This window comes from Ctenopharyngodon idella, chromosome 3, assembly GCF_019924925.1.
Source record: "Ctenopharyngodon idella isolate HZGC_01 chromosome 3, HZGC01, whole genome shotgun sequence".
Taxonomy (NCBI): Eukaryota; Metazoa; Chordata; class Actinopteri; order Cypriniformes; family Xenocyprididae; genus Ctenopharyngodon; species Ctenopharyngodon idella.
In genome coordinates this window covers 37,573,150-37,591,956 of record NC_067222.1, presented here as the reverse complement: position 1 = coordinate 37,591,956, position 18,807 = coordinate 37,573,150, and the positions used below count along the sequence as shown (strand labels likewise).

General features: G+C 36.5%; 1 protein-coding gene across 18 annotated transcripts in view; it reads left to right on the top strand.

The window, feature by feature from the left end:
* The first annotated feature begins 233 nt into the window (after nucleotides 1–233).
* The window catches only part of LOC127509187 (uncharacterized), a 71,410-nt gene continuing 52,836 nt past the window's right edge, over nucleotides 234–18,807 (top strand). The window contains exons 1-10 of one of the 18 annotated variants that reach the window (XM_051887728.1): nucleotides 235–492; nucleotides 601–674; nucleotides 15,926–16,052; nucleotides 16,145–16,305; nucleotides 16,436–16,590; nucleotides 16,699–16,864; nucleotides 16,954–17,047; nucleotides 17,158–17,224; nucleotides 17,337–17,422; nucleotides 17,504–18,786. In XM_051887728.1, the coding sequence (XP_051743688.1) occupies nucleotides 602–674; nucleotides 15,926–16,052; nucleotides 16,145–16,305; nucleotides 16,436–16,590; nucleotides 16,699–16,864; nucleotides 16,954–17,047; nucleotides 17,158–17,224; nucleotides 17,337–17,422; nucleotides 17,504–18,323 (1,749 nt within the window). In that variant the 5' untranslated portion in view covers nucleotides 235–492; nucleotide 601 and the 3' untranslated portion in view covers nucleotides 18,324–18,786. Of the gene's footprint in view, nucleotides 493–600; nucleotides 675–1,944; nucleotides 2,072–2,163; nucleotides 2,325–2,452; nucleotides 2,608–2,710; nucleotides 2,868–2,956; nucleotides 3,873–15,041; nucleotides 15,283–15,390; nucleotides 15,465–15,925; nucleotides 16,053–16,144; nucleotides 16,306–16,435; nucleotides 16,591–16,698; nucleotides 16,865–16,953; nucleotides 17,048–17,157; nucleotides 17,225–17,336; nucleotides 17,423–17,503; nucleotides 18,787–18,807 lie in introns of those variants that run through there. The other 17 variants (XM_051887729.1, XM_051887731.1, XM_051887730.1 and 14 more) reach the window with 17 other exon arrangements.

Genomic DNA, 18,807 nt, shown 5'->3' with positions numbered 1-18,807 from the left:
ATATTCAAGTTGTTTATTCATATTCTACACCTGAACGAAAAATCAAGCCGAATTCTTGTTTTTCATTTTGTTTGAAAAAAAAAAATGAAAAACGAAAAAGGTGCCGTTTTTTCATTTTCCGATTTCAATATTAAATGAAAAAACGAATGGCCAAAAGATACACACAAACACGGACCTTTCCCTATCCCTGTGCTAGAGGTTAGATCAGTGTGAGCGCGCGCCCGTCAGGAACACGCGCAGTGTGGGAATTAGTCAGTGGAGCAGCAGAACTGCTGCGTGATTTCCAGGAAAGTTCGATACGCCCTTTTGGCGAGTTCCCTGTTATACTGGCAAATAGGGAAACATGAGGTAGACCATTATTTTTCACGGTTTAAACTACTCGTGACTGAACCCATGTGTTTAATTTGTCTACAGCGTGGTTAGTTAAATCGATTTATTTCATTTTTACTTTGCGGACGAGGCAACGAACTGTCAGACAGTTACAGTCAAAAGGTATGAAAACTATGTTTTGTCAGGAATTATATTTTGACATTTTATCTTGTGACATAGGCTATATGTAATCGTTTAAAGATGTATGAGATTATATTTGTGCTTTTATAGGATGTACAGGATGTTTTCCACATTTCTTCTTTGTCAGATCATCATCACACTCATCTGCCAAACACTTTGTTACGGTAAATGTTTGTTTTGTTAAGAATGTGCCTTTGCTCTGTATGTGACTTTGTTACTTTAATAATATCCCCATGTTTATCTGCTTTGCTCTGTGTGTGTGTGTGTGTGTGTGTGTGTGTGTGTGTGTGTGTGTGTGTTGGTCTCACAATTGTGTCAATGTTTAGCTCTGTTTCTTTATAATGTTAGTGGCTTTCCCCGTCGGCTCAGACATGGTATTTTTAGTATTGATTGATTCATTTATTTAAAACATATTGATGACAAGTTGATGTGGATGTTTTACAACAAATTAAACAAGAACATGCTGATTCGGATGACACCAGTTCTATTAAATTTTACTTTAATACTTACAATTATTTTTTGTCATGTACACACTATAAAAAATATTCCATAGTTTTTACAAAATAATTTTGGCAGCTGTGGTTGCCAGAATAATTTTGTAAAAAATACAGAAAAACTGTAAACACATTTACAGAACAAACTGTCAATTTTACAGTATAAAACTGTAATTTACAAACAAGAAAATTTGAATGTAAACAAGTAAATTCAACAATGCACACTACTACTAAAATCTGTTTTGTATCTTTAACATATACTGACAACCACCATAATAATGCAGGTGGTAAAAGAGAAAGCCACATGAAGAATCAGAGTTTATCACAAGTAGCTTTTCCACTGGCTGAAGTATATACTAATGTAAAGAGGGTGCAAAGAGTCATTCACGCAAACGCAAAACACCATCATGGTAACCCGCAGCACTTACATAATGCAATAAACATTCATTAAACAACAGAAGAAGTAACATAAAACCCTAATGTACATAACTGATAACAAAAACTATTAAGAAATTGTTTTTTAAACAAAATACTTTCGAATGTGGAGTGTCACACAGGGAATTGTGGGAATATCAGTTTACAGTTTTTGACTGTAAATTATAAATTGATTTGTTCTTTTTTACTTCTAAAAATTGTAAAAATTTACAGCATTTTACTGTGAAAATTACATAAAATGTCTGGTAAGAGCTTTTACAGTTTTTCCCTGTATATAGTACTGGAACTTACTGTTAACCTATTTACAATTTTTTTCCATAGCGTTTTTACAATATTTCACTGTTAAAATCACATTAATTTTTTACAGTGCACGTAACTCTTTTATATTTTTACGCAGTGTTTTACTGTCAAAACAACTTTTACTTTAACAAAACAACTTCTACTTTGGTCATTTGTGATAGTGATTTCACCCCGTCTTTTATTCCCATCTCTAAAATCTCTCTAGAACCCACAGAGAAGGACTTGAAGTGTTTCAATGACTATGAGAGAGAAATGAAGTGCAGTTTCGAGTCTGACGGCCTCATAAGTTGCTCTGGATACAAACTCAGTATCACACGTAATGAAGCAGATGTGTAAGTGTTTGTTCAGTTCATCTGTAACTATAACAAAATGTAATTACTGTTCATTTAGCAATCAACTGACATGATTAACTCTTATATTGCAGGTTAAAAGAATATACATGCATCTTTGAGAGAAGTCATCACAGTCCCAGTTGTGAATGTAAAATTGAAGTCCAAGGGTTTTCTACTTCTGAGATATTCACTACTACACTTCTGGAAGGAACAAACATTTTATTAAATGAAAACTTCACAACACATGATTTCAGTGAGTATAATTGTTGTCTATATGTTCTTGTTAGGCTTTTTCCATTACTTTTGAATGTTCTGAAATTAAAAAAAGTGTTATCCAGCCTTATCTGACACATTTACAAATGTGATTTTCATTTTCTGCAGTCAAACCGAAAACTCCAGTTTTATCAGTGCAGAAGACTGAAAATGGAAATTTTAATGTAACTTGGGATGACAAGTACACAAGTTATTCTACAGGACATTTTGTAGAGAGTTTGGAAATACATCTGAGCTATAGGATTAAAGGAGAAGATGAAACAGTAAGGAAGATGACATGATATATAGATGATATGAAATATATTCACAGATATTCACATATAGATGAATTGTAAAAATAAATAATAATAAAAATTGTCCATACAGTTCTCCAAAAAGGTGTCAAATTCAGTGGGATTCTTTGAGATTGTGGGCACAATTCTCCAGCCAAACACCGACTACATTCTGACAGCAAGAATGAGCACAAACTATAATGAACACAAGATACTGAGTGACCAGAGCGCACCAGTTGAGTTCACCAGCCGTAAGTCTATCTGTTTGGTTCTCAGAGTCATTCCTGCTTGTGTGTTAATGCTCTTTAATAATCCTGATCCATCTATATGTGCTCCACAGCCTCATCTCCAAATGATATAGTCAGAACGGTGTTAAGGGATATAATCAAAATCCCTCGTCTCTTCAAACATATATATATATCCTTTTTTGAGTGATTGACATGAGTGATGATAATACAAGTGATAATCAATATTTTTAACCTCTTTAATTATTAAATGATTTGAATGATTTCTTTCATATGCAACCATATGATTATGTGGCTGTTAAAATGTCCTTTTTAGATGATTTTCTGATGTCTGTGTTCTATGTCCATCTGTTTGGAGACACTCTTAACATGTGTCCAGCTATAGATCTGTTTTTCTAGCTCCCTGGACAGCTAGGGTCACAAAGGTCACAACAGCTCCTCGACTACGTGACTTTCCCTCATTTCAGAGTGTTACCCTGTCTTTCTGTATTTCTCTAAAGAATAAAGATGAATACTGTATGTACTTCTCATCAGAACTAGAACATGTTATCAGTATGTTTTGAGAAACTTTCCTGTTTATAGTTATAGTTCCTGGTTATAGCCATCTTCAACCTTGAAGAGCTGTGAATCCTGTATATCTGTGTATGTGCGCTAGTGTTCTATGCAGGTCCTGACAACTGGCATTTTGGCTGGAGACCTGAAGACGCCAAGTCATGACCCAAAAGGAAGTCCAGTACCTAAATCCAGGGTCCCCTCATCAGCATCTTGATGAATGGAGATACACATCTCACTATCTGTCCATGTGTGGAAGATTCCTAATCTTGTCTAGTTTTCTTAGCCAATCAGAATCATTTTTACCTTAGTAATGACGTAGTTAGTAGACTCTGTTAGAGTATAATTGCTGTGAAAATGTACGCAGAGCGGCCTAAGAACTCCGTGTGAGACTTGAAGCTGGCTTCTGCTGATGAAACTGCAAACTATTCTTCAGTAAAATTTCTTCAATTGATTGCACTTCTGACTCCTGGTCTTTCATTCGACCTATCTGGTCAAGGGTCCTAAACTGATCCCCTACAGGTGGTTCCACCTCTGTGTGTTGGTTTAGTCCTCATCATTTCTGCTATCTTCATCTGCGTTTTGAAGTGAGATCTCTGTTTTGTGTCTCGCCATCATTCTGCATTTCGCATTTTTCCTGTTCCTTTGTGAATCCTTGACAAATTCAGTTCTGACACACTTTACTTCCTCATTACAGGATGAAGACAAAATGGTGGGACAAGATCCCTTACGGAACAACAATATATGGGAAAATACTGCAAAATATAATGCGATATATTACATAATACATTTCCATATATGGGAAACTTGTGCTTATATTTTTCAATATATGCATTGACCATGTATGGCTATATATTGATACATATAAAATATTTATAAATGAAGACAAAAATAGCATAACATTCATAAAGTTTTATCCTTTATTGTGTACATATATTGCACATACTTGTTCCCATATAAATGTGAATGTATTGTACACACGTATATACACACATTCATGGAAAGAGTTACAATCAGTGGTTACGACAGACTTCTAGTTCCCAGCATGCTTTGCTTCTGACTGTTAAAGGAGAGTAAATGTTAAAATGAAGTGCTATTTCTTGTGTTTTGCTCAATATTGATATAGGGGGAGATCTGTTAGTGTTTAAAGTTGTATTATTTTGGAATTTAAAAGTTTTTCTGGTATGTGTGAGTTTTTGGGGTTACCACTGTGCTGAAGAGTAGAGCCTGAGGTTAGGTTTATGATTGGCTGAACACCATTAACACTATAATAACTTTATTTAAAAAGTAATGGATGTGCACGCTATAGCACAGTGATAGTCTCTTCGGTAGAAACTTTAATACATGCAGGTGTGCTTTTGTTAACTAACTTGAAAATATGAAACATTTAAAATGTAAATAATATATATAAATACAATATAAGTAATGTGTTACATAATATATTTTACCATATGTGTTTATACTGCATGAGTAAATATATCTGCAATATATTATGCATGCAGTACCATATCTGAACACATATAAATCTATATATTATAAAGTATATTACTGAATATAAAATTATATACATTATGATATATTAGTAAATACATTATCACATATTTTTCAATATATGAAAAGCGGCAATTCCTTATGTATTATTCAATATATTGTAATATATTTACACAATATATTTTTCTGAATGTTTTCAAATATACTGTTAAATCATGTAATATATTGATCATTCATATATAGGGAAATATATTTTCTTTCCATAAGGGATCTCCAAGCCAAAAGTAGATGCCAGTTTTGGAGAAGAGAAGTTGAAAGTAAGAAATGCAGTTTGTTGCTTAACTATTTATTTTATCTTGAAATAGTTATCTATATGCTCAATAACCCTTTTTTTTTTTTCATTTTTGTTTAAAGGGGGGGGGGGTACACACACAGTTTCTGCCAATCTCATGTTAATCTTGAGTACCTACAGAGTAGTAGTGCATCCTTCATATCTCCAAAAACTCTTTAGTTTTATCATACTTATAAAAGATACATACGCTGTACCGAGTCTTTCCGAAAACAGCCGAGCGCCTGGAGGCGTGCCGTGTGAGCGGAGCTAAAGAGTCACAAGCACGCGCAGCTTTTGTGTAGCGATCGTCTGCAAGCTATCAATGGTCAGCTAAACAAATGTATTTAAACACACACAATACACCATCGCATTATCCCTGGATAACTTTTGAATCACTATAATGAATATAGCATATAGCGAATGATGAATAATGAATTTATGAATTCACTACGTTCATGTTGTTTACATTACATGCACTTAGGCGCATGTTGCCAACAAAACAGACATTTGAAGCAGTTTTACGCACTGCCTGCTGTTCTGACTCATGACCGGGATCATTACCGCTGTGACCGCTCCATCTTTCAGTTTCAAATGATCTGTAAATCCAGCGTAGAACTGGGCCTTGTTTATGAAACCATAAGCACCGATCCTGAGGGCTCGAGCAGCCTCGGAAAAACACGAGATATTCTCTATTCATTTTAACCAATAAAAAAGTGATTGAAACTATCAGTTTCTATGGTTATTTTAAACAAATATCGAGAGCGCATCAATGTAATACGTGAGCACAAAACTCTCAGCTCCACTTAACGCTGAGTTCTTTGGGAAGCAAGGTTATCTTTCCCTCACAACCAAAAACACACTTCTTTGGCGATATTAGGCGCTTTTCCACTGTCGGGCCAGTGCGAGCCAGGGCTTTCAGCAGTCCAGGCTAGGCTAATAGCCTCGGACTTGTAGCATCGAGCCCAAAATCACGCTGCATTTCCACCTTCGGCCCACCGTCGCAGACGCGGTGTGAGCTCCGGTGACGAAATGGAAGCTCAGAGGAGAGAGCAAAACAAGATACCGGTCATGTAAAGTACAAAACTAGGATTTATAAAGAAAAATGACAGAGGATTTCGATACAAGCCAAGAAGAGACTCAGTCTCACGCCGACGCCCCGTGTGAATGCAGCGTAACGCGCCGCCGTGGTGGTGCTCATGCGGGATATGTGAATACCAACAGAGGTTGAGAGTGTTTGCTGCCACTAATGGGCGAATGGAATGCCACCTTTAGAAGTTTTTGATGCTGCCGGTGAGAGGACTGAGCGCTGCTGTGTAACACAATATTAAGGCTTTCTGCATTTGTTGAGCCAAAGTGTACTCGAAATAGTATTCTCCCTACCTCGTATGAACTGGAGGCGTTGACCAAGGCCTGAAGGATCTGGTGGTACACAGTCTGTGGAGTAAGTATTTTTTGTGTGTGTGTAAATATTTTGTTGTTATAGGTGTGGGCTAGCTGTATTCACTCTATGCATTTGTTTTACAGTCAGGTTGGTGGCATACCGAGTTGTGCTAGTTTTAAATGTTAAATTGCATGTAGAGATTAAAAAATAACAATAATTAAAAAAAACTTTACAACAGTTATATGAGCGATTACTTTAAAACTTCATATAGCAATCATGTTGCAGTATTTCTTGACAATATACCTCGTTTGGCTGAAACAACAGCACGGGCATAGGCACAGCTGACGATTTCAGAACTCGTCTTGTACTTCCACTCTTTTCCACTCTTTCACCTTGTAATCCTCGGAGCGGAAATGTTGACTGCACAGCACGCGTTTATATAATTTTTTTGTATTTACATTCAGGCGAATAGCGAGCAGCCAGAGCTTCAATCGTTCAGGATCCTTTACAGGGAATTTGTGAAATGGTGCATCTCCCTTTGATGTCAGCGCACATAATCACAAGACTTTAGCTTTGTTGAAGCAACCTGGATATTCACAAGAAATCACCATTTTAACTCTAATAAAATGTAGAGTATAGCTCGAACAATTCGCGTGGATTTCCTTTGCTGTACACAACTTGGTTTTCGCAAGACTAGCATATTATCACCGGAGCTCACACTGCGCTTGCGTCTTATGTCATAAGCTGGGACGCCACTCTCTCGTGAACGCACGTATGACGGTTAGCGGAAGCTAGAGATTACAGTTTATAAAGTTTTAAATATGGATATTTTTCTTACACAAGCGCATCCCTTCGCTTCAGAAGACCTTTATTAACCCCCCCGGTGCCGTGTGGACTTCTTTTATAATGGATAGGTGCATTTTTTCTGTCTTTAGAATTTGGGCCACCATCCACTCCCATTATAAAGCATGGATTAGCCTGGACATTATTTAATATAACTCCAATTGTATTCGTCTGAAAGAAGAATGTCATATACACCGAGGATGACTTGAGGGTGAGTAAATCATGGGATAATTTTCATTTTTGGTGAACTATCCCTTTAATTAATCACCCTCATGTCATTCCACACCCGTAAGACCTTCATTTATCTTCAGAACACAAATTAAGATATTTTTGATGAAATCCGATGGCTCACTGAGGCCTCCATTGACAGCAATTAATTCACAATTTTAGATGCCCAGAAAGGTCGTAAAGACATATTTAAAACAGTCCATGTGACTACAGTGGTTCAACCTTAATGTTATGAAGCAACGAGAATACTTTTTGTGCGCAAAAAAAACTTTATTCAACAATTTCCTCTATTCCGTATCAGTCTCTGACGCATGTGTGGTGATGCGAGATACATGTGTCGTCTCATCTGAATTATGCAAACTTTCAAGCTGTGGCATGACAATATCACAATCAATGCAGCACATGCTCTACTGCTCAGTAGGCATCGCTTGGCACTGATGGCATCTACACCACCAGCTCTCCATTGCTCTCTGTCTTTGAGAAGCTTGTGGCTGTGGTTGTGTTGCAGCATCTTTAGGGATAGGTATTGTGTTGACATGCAAACTTGCGGTTGTATTACAACACCAATGTCAAGTTACAAAAAAAGCCACGAAGTTGCATGACATCCTCAATGCGACATGCTACATCAAATCAATTGTGCGTTTGTCCAAGCATTCAAACACCGACATCGTAGTCTGACTGAGACAGATTTACAATAAAAAGTTGTTGTTGTAGAGTGCTGATCTGCACCTCACTATACCTGTTTTCAAAGTTGTGCCGCCGAGCTGTCAATTTGTGCAACATTCGCGCATTCCCACTAGAAACAATACTTCCGATCACGTGGCTTGGGTTCCTACGCAGTGTACACTGAATCTTACATACTTATCAGGGACAATTCGTTAACTTGGGATGACCTGCAAATCATCAGACATGACAGACAACACTTGAGTATAATGACGGAATTTACTTACATATTCTTTTAATATAATATTACCACCCATCAAATATATATTAAATTAATATCAATCATAATACTTTCGTGACAATTGACAACTGTAGATTTTAATAAGCCTATAAAATAAAATGTGACTTGGTTAATTTACAATATGTTTTGTATCCTGTTCCTTTCTGAAATATAAAAGCAACTTTACAGTTTTGTGTAAAGAACCTTTCATAGCCTAATATTTGACAAAAATTGTATGCATGACAATAAGGACATGTTGTTTGTTTAAATTAAACTATAACAGTATAAGGTGCATTCAAAGTGTAAAACGAAATCTGTGTGCTATAGGAATTGATTTTGCAATGATATTTTTTTAAATTTATTTTAACCCTGAAAATCATCTTTGAAATATGTCAATACACATTTAAAACAATATTCACAAAGAAGTGGAACATTGATTGGAATAGTGGAAAAGTGCACTGAGACTGTTCACACATGGCAAGTGATGAAAAAAAAAAAAACTATTTTCAGATGAAATTATATTAAACAGATGATCTTCTAGAAGAAAGGCAACTAAAATAGGATCCTGTGCATCAAAACTGACTGTTTTAATAGAATGGACTTGACTAGTTTTGAACAAAAGAGCCACATTATATCTATGGGATTTAACCATTTTATAGGGCCTTTGAAGATTACAAAAGAAAAGTTATATTGATATTGAGACTTTAATACTTTTAGAATTACAGACACACAAACTTTGGAAAAATACTATTTATGGCCCTCAGACAGGAATGTTCAATTGTGTTGATAGAAAAAAACAGAGAAATAAACAGAAAAAAAAAAAAAAACAGAAAAATGCAACCATTGAAAATGTGTACAAATTTTCTCATGGAGGCGCATTGAGATCCTGATCTCTGGAAATTAACCATATTGGGCCTTAAATTAAGAAAAGAAAAGTTTGTTAAGAATTAAAATCTAAAAGGATATAAGGATATCTGTAATATGAGTTACAGAAATGCAAAAAACACAAGAAGTGATTTTTGAACTGTTATATAATGCAACAAAGATTGCTGTGTCAACAGATTAAACTAACAGGCCTACCAATCTCTGTGTAAAAATAAAATAATGATGTTGTTCTAAAGTCATTTTACCCCCCTGCAATCTGACTCCAAATCTCAGGTGAAAATTGTAATTCTGACCCTCCTCTACAAAATATTGGATTACTCAGTAAATATACAACCATTACATTTAATATTTTGGCTTTTTTCTTCATTTATGTTTGTCACATACTTAACTGCAGATACTCAAATGACACTCACTGTGTGGTACAGTACAAATATTTTGAGTGTTCCTTATTCTGTCCCTACTAATCAGAAGGTGGCATAAACTCCTTGAACATATGGAATAAGAGGCTTAGTATGATCTAAAACAGAAACAGATAAAAGGCAAAGCACAAATATGTTTTGTCATCATAAAGTTAAGTCATTAGCTATAAAGTACCTGGTTGGAAGTGTCACGACCGGCTCAAAGCCGCGACAAATAAGAGGAGGACTAGTAGGTTGGTAAGGGTAAAAAAAGACTGTTTATTAACATAAATAGAAAAATATATAAAACAGAAAAAAAATTGCTTACAAAAATAACTCCAATTTCTGTCTGACACATGATGTTAAAAATATCAGACAGAACCAAATTCAAAGTAACAACAAAGGCAAAATAAATAAGAACAAAGAACAAAAACCAAACAAGCTAAACGGAAGCAAACAACTCACAACACCCTCATAATGATACAAGCTTCCCCGCACTCTCGTACGCTTCCATTTAATAAAGGACAAAACAGGTACCAATCGTTTTCTCAATTAGCCTGAACAGGTAGGTACAGATTATTGCGATGAGTCTCCCAGCCACACCCACCGGTCAACAACAGCAGGAGTAACGGGAGACCCGTCACAGTAGGCCTACTTTTTTAAACTGATTATATCAAAACCCATATACAAGGCATTCCCAGCAAACACAACTATGTTTGTTTTGTGTTTGCTGATATTGCTTGAATGCCATGTTGTATTGTCTTAGAAATTTAAAATCAATACATTATTTTACGTGTCCGAGTAGGCAGAATTATTTTTTACATCATTGTGAAGCAAAAACTCTAGACTAAAATACACAGTTCCCAAAAGTCTTGTGAAAAAAATATTTAGTTTGTCTTTTGAGGCCTTATTACAGTGACTCATTTTTTTTATTATTATTATTATTTATTTGCTCACATATTATTGTAGCCTAGTTTCTGCTGAATACAGTGTTTGTCATTAATATATTTATAAGCAACTGAAAAAAAAAAAAAAAAGCACAAATGTCAGGGCATGTCAAAACTACTCCAGGGCCCCAAATTAGCCTCAGACCCCAGAGGGTTAATCTCGTGCCTAACAAAGTAACTCTATTCACATAGTATGGCCTTTGTATATTATTGCAAAATAATTCCATACCGTTTCCAAACACAAGGCGTCACTATTGCGCGTGAGCGCGCGGATTGAGGGGGCTGACAGCGTTGGAAGTTACCTTTTTTTCCTGTAATCACTTACATAATTCCTTACATGTATATAGCGCTTTTCTGGGTACTTAAAGCGCTTTACATATGGAAGGGGGAATCTCCTCAACCACCACCTGTGTGCAGCATCCACCTGGATGATGCGACGGCAACCATATTGCGCCAGAGCGCCCACCACACACCAGCTTATTGGTGGAAAGGAGACAGAGTTATGAAGCTAATCAGTATATGGGGATGATTAGGAGGCCATGATGGAAAGACTTCCGGGATGTGGGATTTTTAAAGACCACAGAGAGTCAGGACCTCAGTTTAACGTCTCATCCGAAGGACGGTGCTTTATGACTGTATAGTGTGCCCCTATCACTATACTGGGGCGTTAGGACCCACACAGACCACAGGGTGAGCACCCCCTGCTGGCCTCACTAACACCTCTTCCAGCAGCAACCTAGTTTTCCCAGAAGGTCTCCCATCCAGGTACTAACCAGGCTCAGCCCTGCTTAGCTTCAGTGGGCAACCAGTCTTTGGTTACAGGGTGATATGGCTGCTACATACAATTATTATTATTATTATTTTTATTTTTTTTATTTAAAAAATAAACCTATGTCTGCTCTCCTGAAACTTTGTTACAGAGATGTAAAAATAAATTATATAATCACTTTAGTTTCAGACCGAGTTATTAACAGTCAATTTCGACATTTTGAAACTGAAATGAGACTTAGTACAGGAATGAGAACTTGCGTATTTCTCTGAAATGCAGTCTCATTTTGCACTTCCTTTTTGTGAGTCTTGCATAATAATTTCCTATGACTACCTCATAAATCAGTCAGGTTGCTGGTTCGATTCCAGCACTGGCAGGAAATAACTGAGATGCTCCCTGGCCGCCAAAGCATAATGGCTGCCCACTGCTCCGGGTGTGTATCACGGTTTGAAGGTGTGTGTGTGTGTGCTCACTACTCACTACTCTGCTCAGTGGCGAAGCAGGCCCACCCACTTTGAATTGTGGCCCACCCAATAAATAGTTGGTCATTTTCCAGAAAGATGTATGAATTAATTTAATACGCAATTTTAATACGTTTATAAGCAACTGAAAAAAGCACAAATGTCAGGACATGTCAAAACTACTCCAGTGCCCCAAATTAGTGGCGTATGAAATAATTTAATTTGCGATATTAATTATAATAAACATCGCATCACACTATAACTTTATTCATTTAGTTAAAAGAATGATTAAATGCAGTTTTTCATGGTCAATTGCAGACGGTTTTGTTTCCCCTCTCCCTATAGGTGCATTTCACACGCTTGTCAAAATGAAAGGTTTGATTCGTCAGTTTCTGTTAGTCCTGCCCAGGATGTAATGGTACGATTTTCGCATTTGTGGAATTTCATTTGTAAATTGTGAAGCAAATATGAATCAGTTAATACTTTAAAAGCCTAATTTGGATATAAATTTGAATATGTACTGCTGCAAGAAACCGCGCAATGAAACCGCGGTTGAGTACCTCAGGGATGACGTGTTTTTGTAGGCCAACCCGGAAGTTAGCAGTACACGGGTTCCCTCGATCGAAAGCCTATGCATTTTTCCCATAGACTTTTGGAAAATTGCAAAAAATAAGCTCTGTGTTTAACAAAGGGTTATGGCACTTACACGTTTTGTCTGTCAAGATAATCTTTACAAGTTAACACAACATTCATACATTTTGAAGAGTAAATAAAGACATAAAAAGCTAACAGTAGGCTATAAACGGACTACAGCACAGCATGGTCGCGGATCAACGTCACCACCACCAAGCTTCCTCAAACTTTATTTAAAAAACAACTTGATTTAAAAACATGCTCGCTGATTATGATCTGCGCTGTGTATGAATACTTATCCACTTTTTCATGAGAAATGCTGTCCAAATGTCCTGTTTGTCATGATGACGTCTAAAGTCCCTGCCAAAGGAAGTAGTCCCTTTTAGCAATTTGTTAGCAACTGCTGGTTTAAAAATAAAGGTTTAAAAAAAATAAAGGTTTAAAAAAATCACAAGCGGGTTATAACTGGTGTGTTTTATGTCATAGATCAAAACGTGAAAATATTTAGAGGCTTTGTTTACCACAGACCTTATTTCAGGTGATTTAGCAAAAACCCATTTAAAAAAAACCATAGACTTTAGGCCGATGGAACCGGAAGTCCTAAAATGCTAACTCGCTTCCGGGTTTTGCCTACAAAAACACAACATCCCTGAGGTACTCTATTGTCTCTGTGCGCTATAGAGGTCCGGAGGTTGACGTCACGCAATCTAAACTCCGCCATTTTGGCAGGCCATCAGGAGAGCGCTAGAGCGGCTGTAGTATTGGTATCGATAGTGGTTAAACAATAATTTAAAACCATACATGTTTAGACCTTACAAACTTGTTGAGCCCCTGCCCTTTTGATCGCGAAATTGAAAGTGCCCTTTGCGGTCGCATCGTGGCGCGTCAGTGTGCAATCAGACGTCCGACCAAGCGTTTATGAATACTTTGGCTTGCCATATTTAAGAGGCTACACCATGACAAATGCTATGCTAAGACACTCCTATGGCGGCATTTTAATGCCATTAATAACTGAGCGCACAGTAAATCACTTCCTCGAGAGGTTAACAGATCTTCACGCGAGAAAACGGGAGCCCGCAAGCTCATAAACCCGCGCGCATGACATCTCCTCTGCGCACAAATCAAGACCTCGCAGCACGCGCGTCATCATTCCCCACATTCGCGCTCGATATTCTATTTTTGCTCGCGCAAACACTTTTTATTTTTGACAGTCCTGGGGCGGGACTTTACTTATTTCATTGTAACCTCAAATGTCATTGGTCAATTCAGTTTTTCCGGAAGTCTGTTGTGATTGGACGCCTGTTGTAAAACTATTGGACATGGCTGCATCAATGAACCAGATGCAAGTGAGTTAAACTTTATGTACAAAACACAATTATCTTCTCATGCATGTCAGTCTTACGAGAAAAAAATGTTAAAATATCAAAAACCTATTTCTTTCAAAAAATAGCCTGTGTTACGCTTTCATATCTTGGTGTAATGTAGTTCACGCTGTATTTGATCTGTTTTTAATGTGTCAAAAAGCTTTCACAAAATGGTCGTGCATCTTTGGATGACATTACATCATGTCTTTTTACATTTGTGCTACACACTAGTCAATATACAGAGCTACAACAAAAACGGAAGTTCAAAGACAATATTATAAAGATGACGGCGCACTTGTTTCTCTGGCGCATAAGGTCTATACTTCCACTAAACAGTATCTATGTTTACCCAGCCAAAATTATCAGTTCTGAGAACTTCAGAAATGTGAAAAGTGTCCATTAAATAGTTGTAACTATGATTCTAAATCCAAAATTGCTTCATGTGGATGAAAGATAAATCACTTGTTCATATCAGCAAGAGTTGTTGTGCAAGCTTTTTTGTTATCATTCTTTGTCAGTTTAATATATTGTCAGGTTAATATATTTTAAGTGACATTGAAAAGCTACCTACAGATTACTGAAGTTTAATTGAACTTCTTTTTATTTTAAAAGTTTTTAGACAATTGTACTTTACCTTTGATTATGGACACTTTTTTCCGGTTATGAAACTTCCTCGGTCTATCTGTACATTCTCCACTCCTTGGTCTACCTTGACCCTGATTTATAAAAAAAAAAAAAAAAAAAAAAATCAAATTTACAGACATAAAATTCTTTTTCTTTTTCTTTACTACTTTCACTTTAACTGTCATAAATACCACATTATAACGAAGACTAATCTTGTTTATATCTGATCAGTGTTCTGTTTGTTTTCCGTGGAATTCATCTTGTGTGCTTTCCTATCCCTGTGCTAGATCAGTGTGAGCGCGCGCACGTCAGTGTGGGAATTAGTAAGTGGAGCAGCAGAACTGCTGCGTGATTTCCAGGAAAGTTCGATACGCCCTTCTGGCGAGTTCCCTGTTATACTGGCAAAAAGGGAAGTGTGAGGTAGACCATTATTTTTCACGGTTTAAACTACTCGTCTGGGCTTTTCGTGCGTTCCTGACTGAACCCATGTGTTTAATTTGTCTACAGCGTGGTTAGTTAAATCGATTTATTTCATTTTTACTTTACGGGCGAGGCAACGAACAGTCAAAAGGTATGAAAACTATATTTTGTCAGGAATCATATTTTAACATTTTATCTTGTTGCATAGGCTATATATAATCGTTTAAAGTTGTATGAGGTTATATTTGTGCTTTTATAGGACGTACAGGATGTTTTCCACATTTCTTCTTTGTCAGATCATCATCACACTCATCTGCCAAACACTTTGTTACGGTAAATGTTTGTTTTGTTAAAAATGTGCCTTTGCTATATATATGTGACTTTGTTACATTAATAATATCCGCATGTTTATCTGCTTTGTGTGTGTGTTAGTCTCACAATTGTGTCAATGTTTAGCTCTGTTTCTTTATAATGTTAGTGGCTTTCCCCGTCGGCTCAGACATGGTATTTTTAGTATTGATTGATTCATTTATTTAAAACATTGATGACAAGCTGATGTGGATGTTTTATAACAAATTAAACAAGAACATGCTGATTCAGATGATACCAGTTCTATTAAATTTTACTTTAATACTTTAAAATTATTTTTTGTCATGTACACGTAACTCTTTTATATTTTTACGCAGTGTTTTACTGTCAAAACAACTTTTACTTTAACAAAACAACTTCTACTTTGGTCATTTGTGATAGTGATTTTACCACGTCTTTTATTTCCATCTCTAAAATGTCTCTAGAACCCACAGAGAAGGACTTGAAGTGTTTCAATGACTATGAGACAGAAATGAAGTGCAGTTTCGAGTCTGACGGCCTCATAAGTTGCTTTGGATACAAACTCAATATCACACGTAATGAAGCAGATGTGTAAGTGTTTGTTCAGTTCATCTGTAACTATAACAAAATGTAATTACTGTTCATTTAGCAATCAACTGACATGATTAACTCTTATATTGCAGGTTAAAAGAATATACATGCATCTTTGAGAGAAGTCATCACAGTCCCAGTTGTGAATGTAAAATTGAAGTCCAAGGGTTTTCTACTTCTGAGATATTCACTACTACACTTCTGGAAGGAACAAACGTTTTATTAAATAAAAACTTCACAACACGTGATTTCAGTGAGTATAATTGTTGTCTATATGTTCTTGTTAGGCTTTTTCCATTACTTTTGAATGTTCTGAAATAAAAAAAAAAGTGTTATCCAGCCTTATCTGACACATTTACAAATGTGATTTTCATTTTCTTCAGTCAAACCGAAAACTCCAGTTTTATCAGTGCAGAAGACTGAAAATGGAAATTTTTATGTAACTTGGGATGACAAGTACATAAGTTATTCTACAGGAAATTTTGTAGAGAGTTTGGAAATACATCTGAGCTATAAGATTAAAGGAGAAGATGAAACAGTAAGGAAGATGACATATGATATATAGATGATATGAAATATATTCACAGATATTCACATATAGATGAATTGGAAAAATAAATAATAATAAAAAAAATTGTCCATACAGATGTCCAAAAAGGTGTCAAACTTGTCAAATTCAGTGGGATTCTCTGAGATTGTGGGCAGAATTCTCCAGCCAAACACCGACTACATTCTGACAGCAAGAATGAGCACAAACTATAACGAACACAAGATACTGAGTGACCAGAGCGCACCAGTTGAGTTCACCAGCCGTAAGTCTATCTATTTGGATCTCAGATTCATTCCTGCTTGTGTGTTAATGCTCTTTAATAATCCTGATCCATCTATATGTGCTCCACAGCCTCATCTCCAAATTATATAGTCAGAACGGTGGTTCCACCTCTGTGTGTTGGTTTAGTCCTCATCATTTCTGCTATCTTCATCTGCGTTTTGAGGTGAGATCTCTGTTTTGTGTCTCACCATATTTCTACATTTTGCATTTTTGCTGTTCCTTTGTGAATCCTTGACAAATTCAGTTCTGACACACTTTACTTCCTCATTACAGGATGAAGAAAAAATGGTGGGACAAGATCTCCAAGCCAAAAGTAGATGCCAGTTTTGGAGAAGAGAAGGTGGGAGAAAGATATGCAATTTGTTGGTTAACTATTTATTTTATCTTGAAACAGTTATCTATGTGCTCAATAACCCTTTGTTTTGTTTTTTGTTTTCATTTTTGTTTAATAGGGTCATATTTTGCCTCCTTCCATTATGAACTTCTCCACAATCCATGTAGAGATTCCAAAACTGGACTTTCAGGAGGAAAAGAAATTGTAAGTTTTCCCAAAAACTTCATAAATGCATGACAGACTAATTCTGATTAATAATCCCTCAACATGTTTGTCTCTCTACAGGATCTCAGCGTCATCAGTAGATACAACCAACGAGAAAAGTTCCCACAATGACAAGGAGAATTGCAGTCCGATCAACGTCTTATCACATGTCAAACATGCCCTGGATGAGGATTTAAAATCCCTTCTTTTTACCAGCAACACACCCAGCAATCAGGGCACTACGATGATAGTCAAGGGTGTTGGTATCAGTTCCTCAAGTGAAAACAACCGTGCAAACCAAGATTCGGGCAACTGCTCTGGCTCATTGGTTTTCAGCAACATGACATATTTGGAATCGGCCACTTATGATTCTTCATTCCTGGAGCAGCCGAGTTGGGATCATTCCTGTCAGTCCGACAAGAGGGAGGATTTTAGCTGTGAAAACTCCTCTATGAGCGCTGATATCAGCAAAAGCCAGTTTAACTTTCCCACTATTGATGCTTTGGAAGATGGATTTCAGAGCTTCAACAGTGTTGTGAACCAGGGAAATGATGCAGATGTTTGTTTGAACCGTTCAGATGATGTTGATTCTGATGAAAATTTCATTGGGAATAATATCATCACTTGTAAAAATCCACCTAATCCTTCTCTGTTGCTCCATGATGGCAGCGTCACACCAAGTGATGATGGATATCAAGCTTTTGAAGGCTTAACAAAGAGCACAGAAGGACAGTGGAGCACGAGCACCAGAACCGAACAAGCTCTTGATGAATGTGGAGCGCTGAAATTCCCCCACAGCACTGGCCAAGATCCCACATCAACAGTGCAGCAAAGTTTGTGGGCCTCTTCTTTGCATTTCTCACCCATTATTCAAATAGACACTTCCTATCAGTCTGTTTAGCTGTGCTGTACACAACTGAAACATTGAATTATCTCTGTATGTAACCTCTACAGTTACAAAGAAATATGGCCAGTAATAAGATCTATGCAAATGTTCATTGTTTGTGTAGACTCGAATTCAAGACCTTCAATTTAGGTTTCACTGTTTCTACACAAAGACTTTGAGCAGTGCCTAAAATGCTCGAAGAGGTCATCACGGATTACTATTCTTTTCTTGACATTCATTTTTCTTTATTATTGTACAGAATTTCACACACAATGCCAAATGTGACCCTGAGTCACATTTGCAAATGCAAATTTTAAAGGCATGATAACAAGGCTAAGATGTTTTTTTTCATTCTGTGCCATTAAAACAAATGATAGGTATTTGCTTATTCATCTGTACAGTTACAATGAATCATTCCTTTGAAAGTATCACCAATAATAGGAAACTTTGAGTTTAATAATTAAAGGTTTGCATAGAATTTTGGGTTTCATAATTTCAA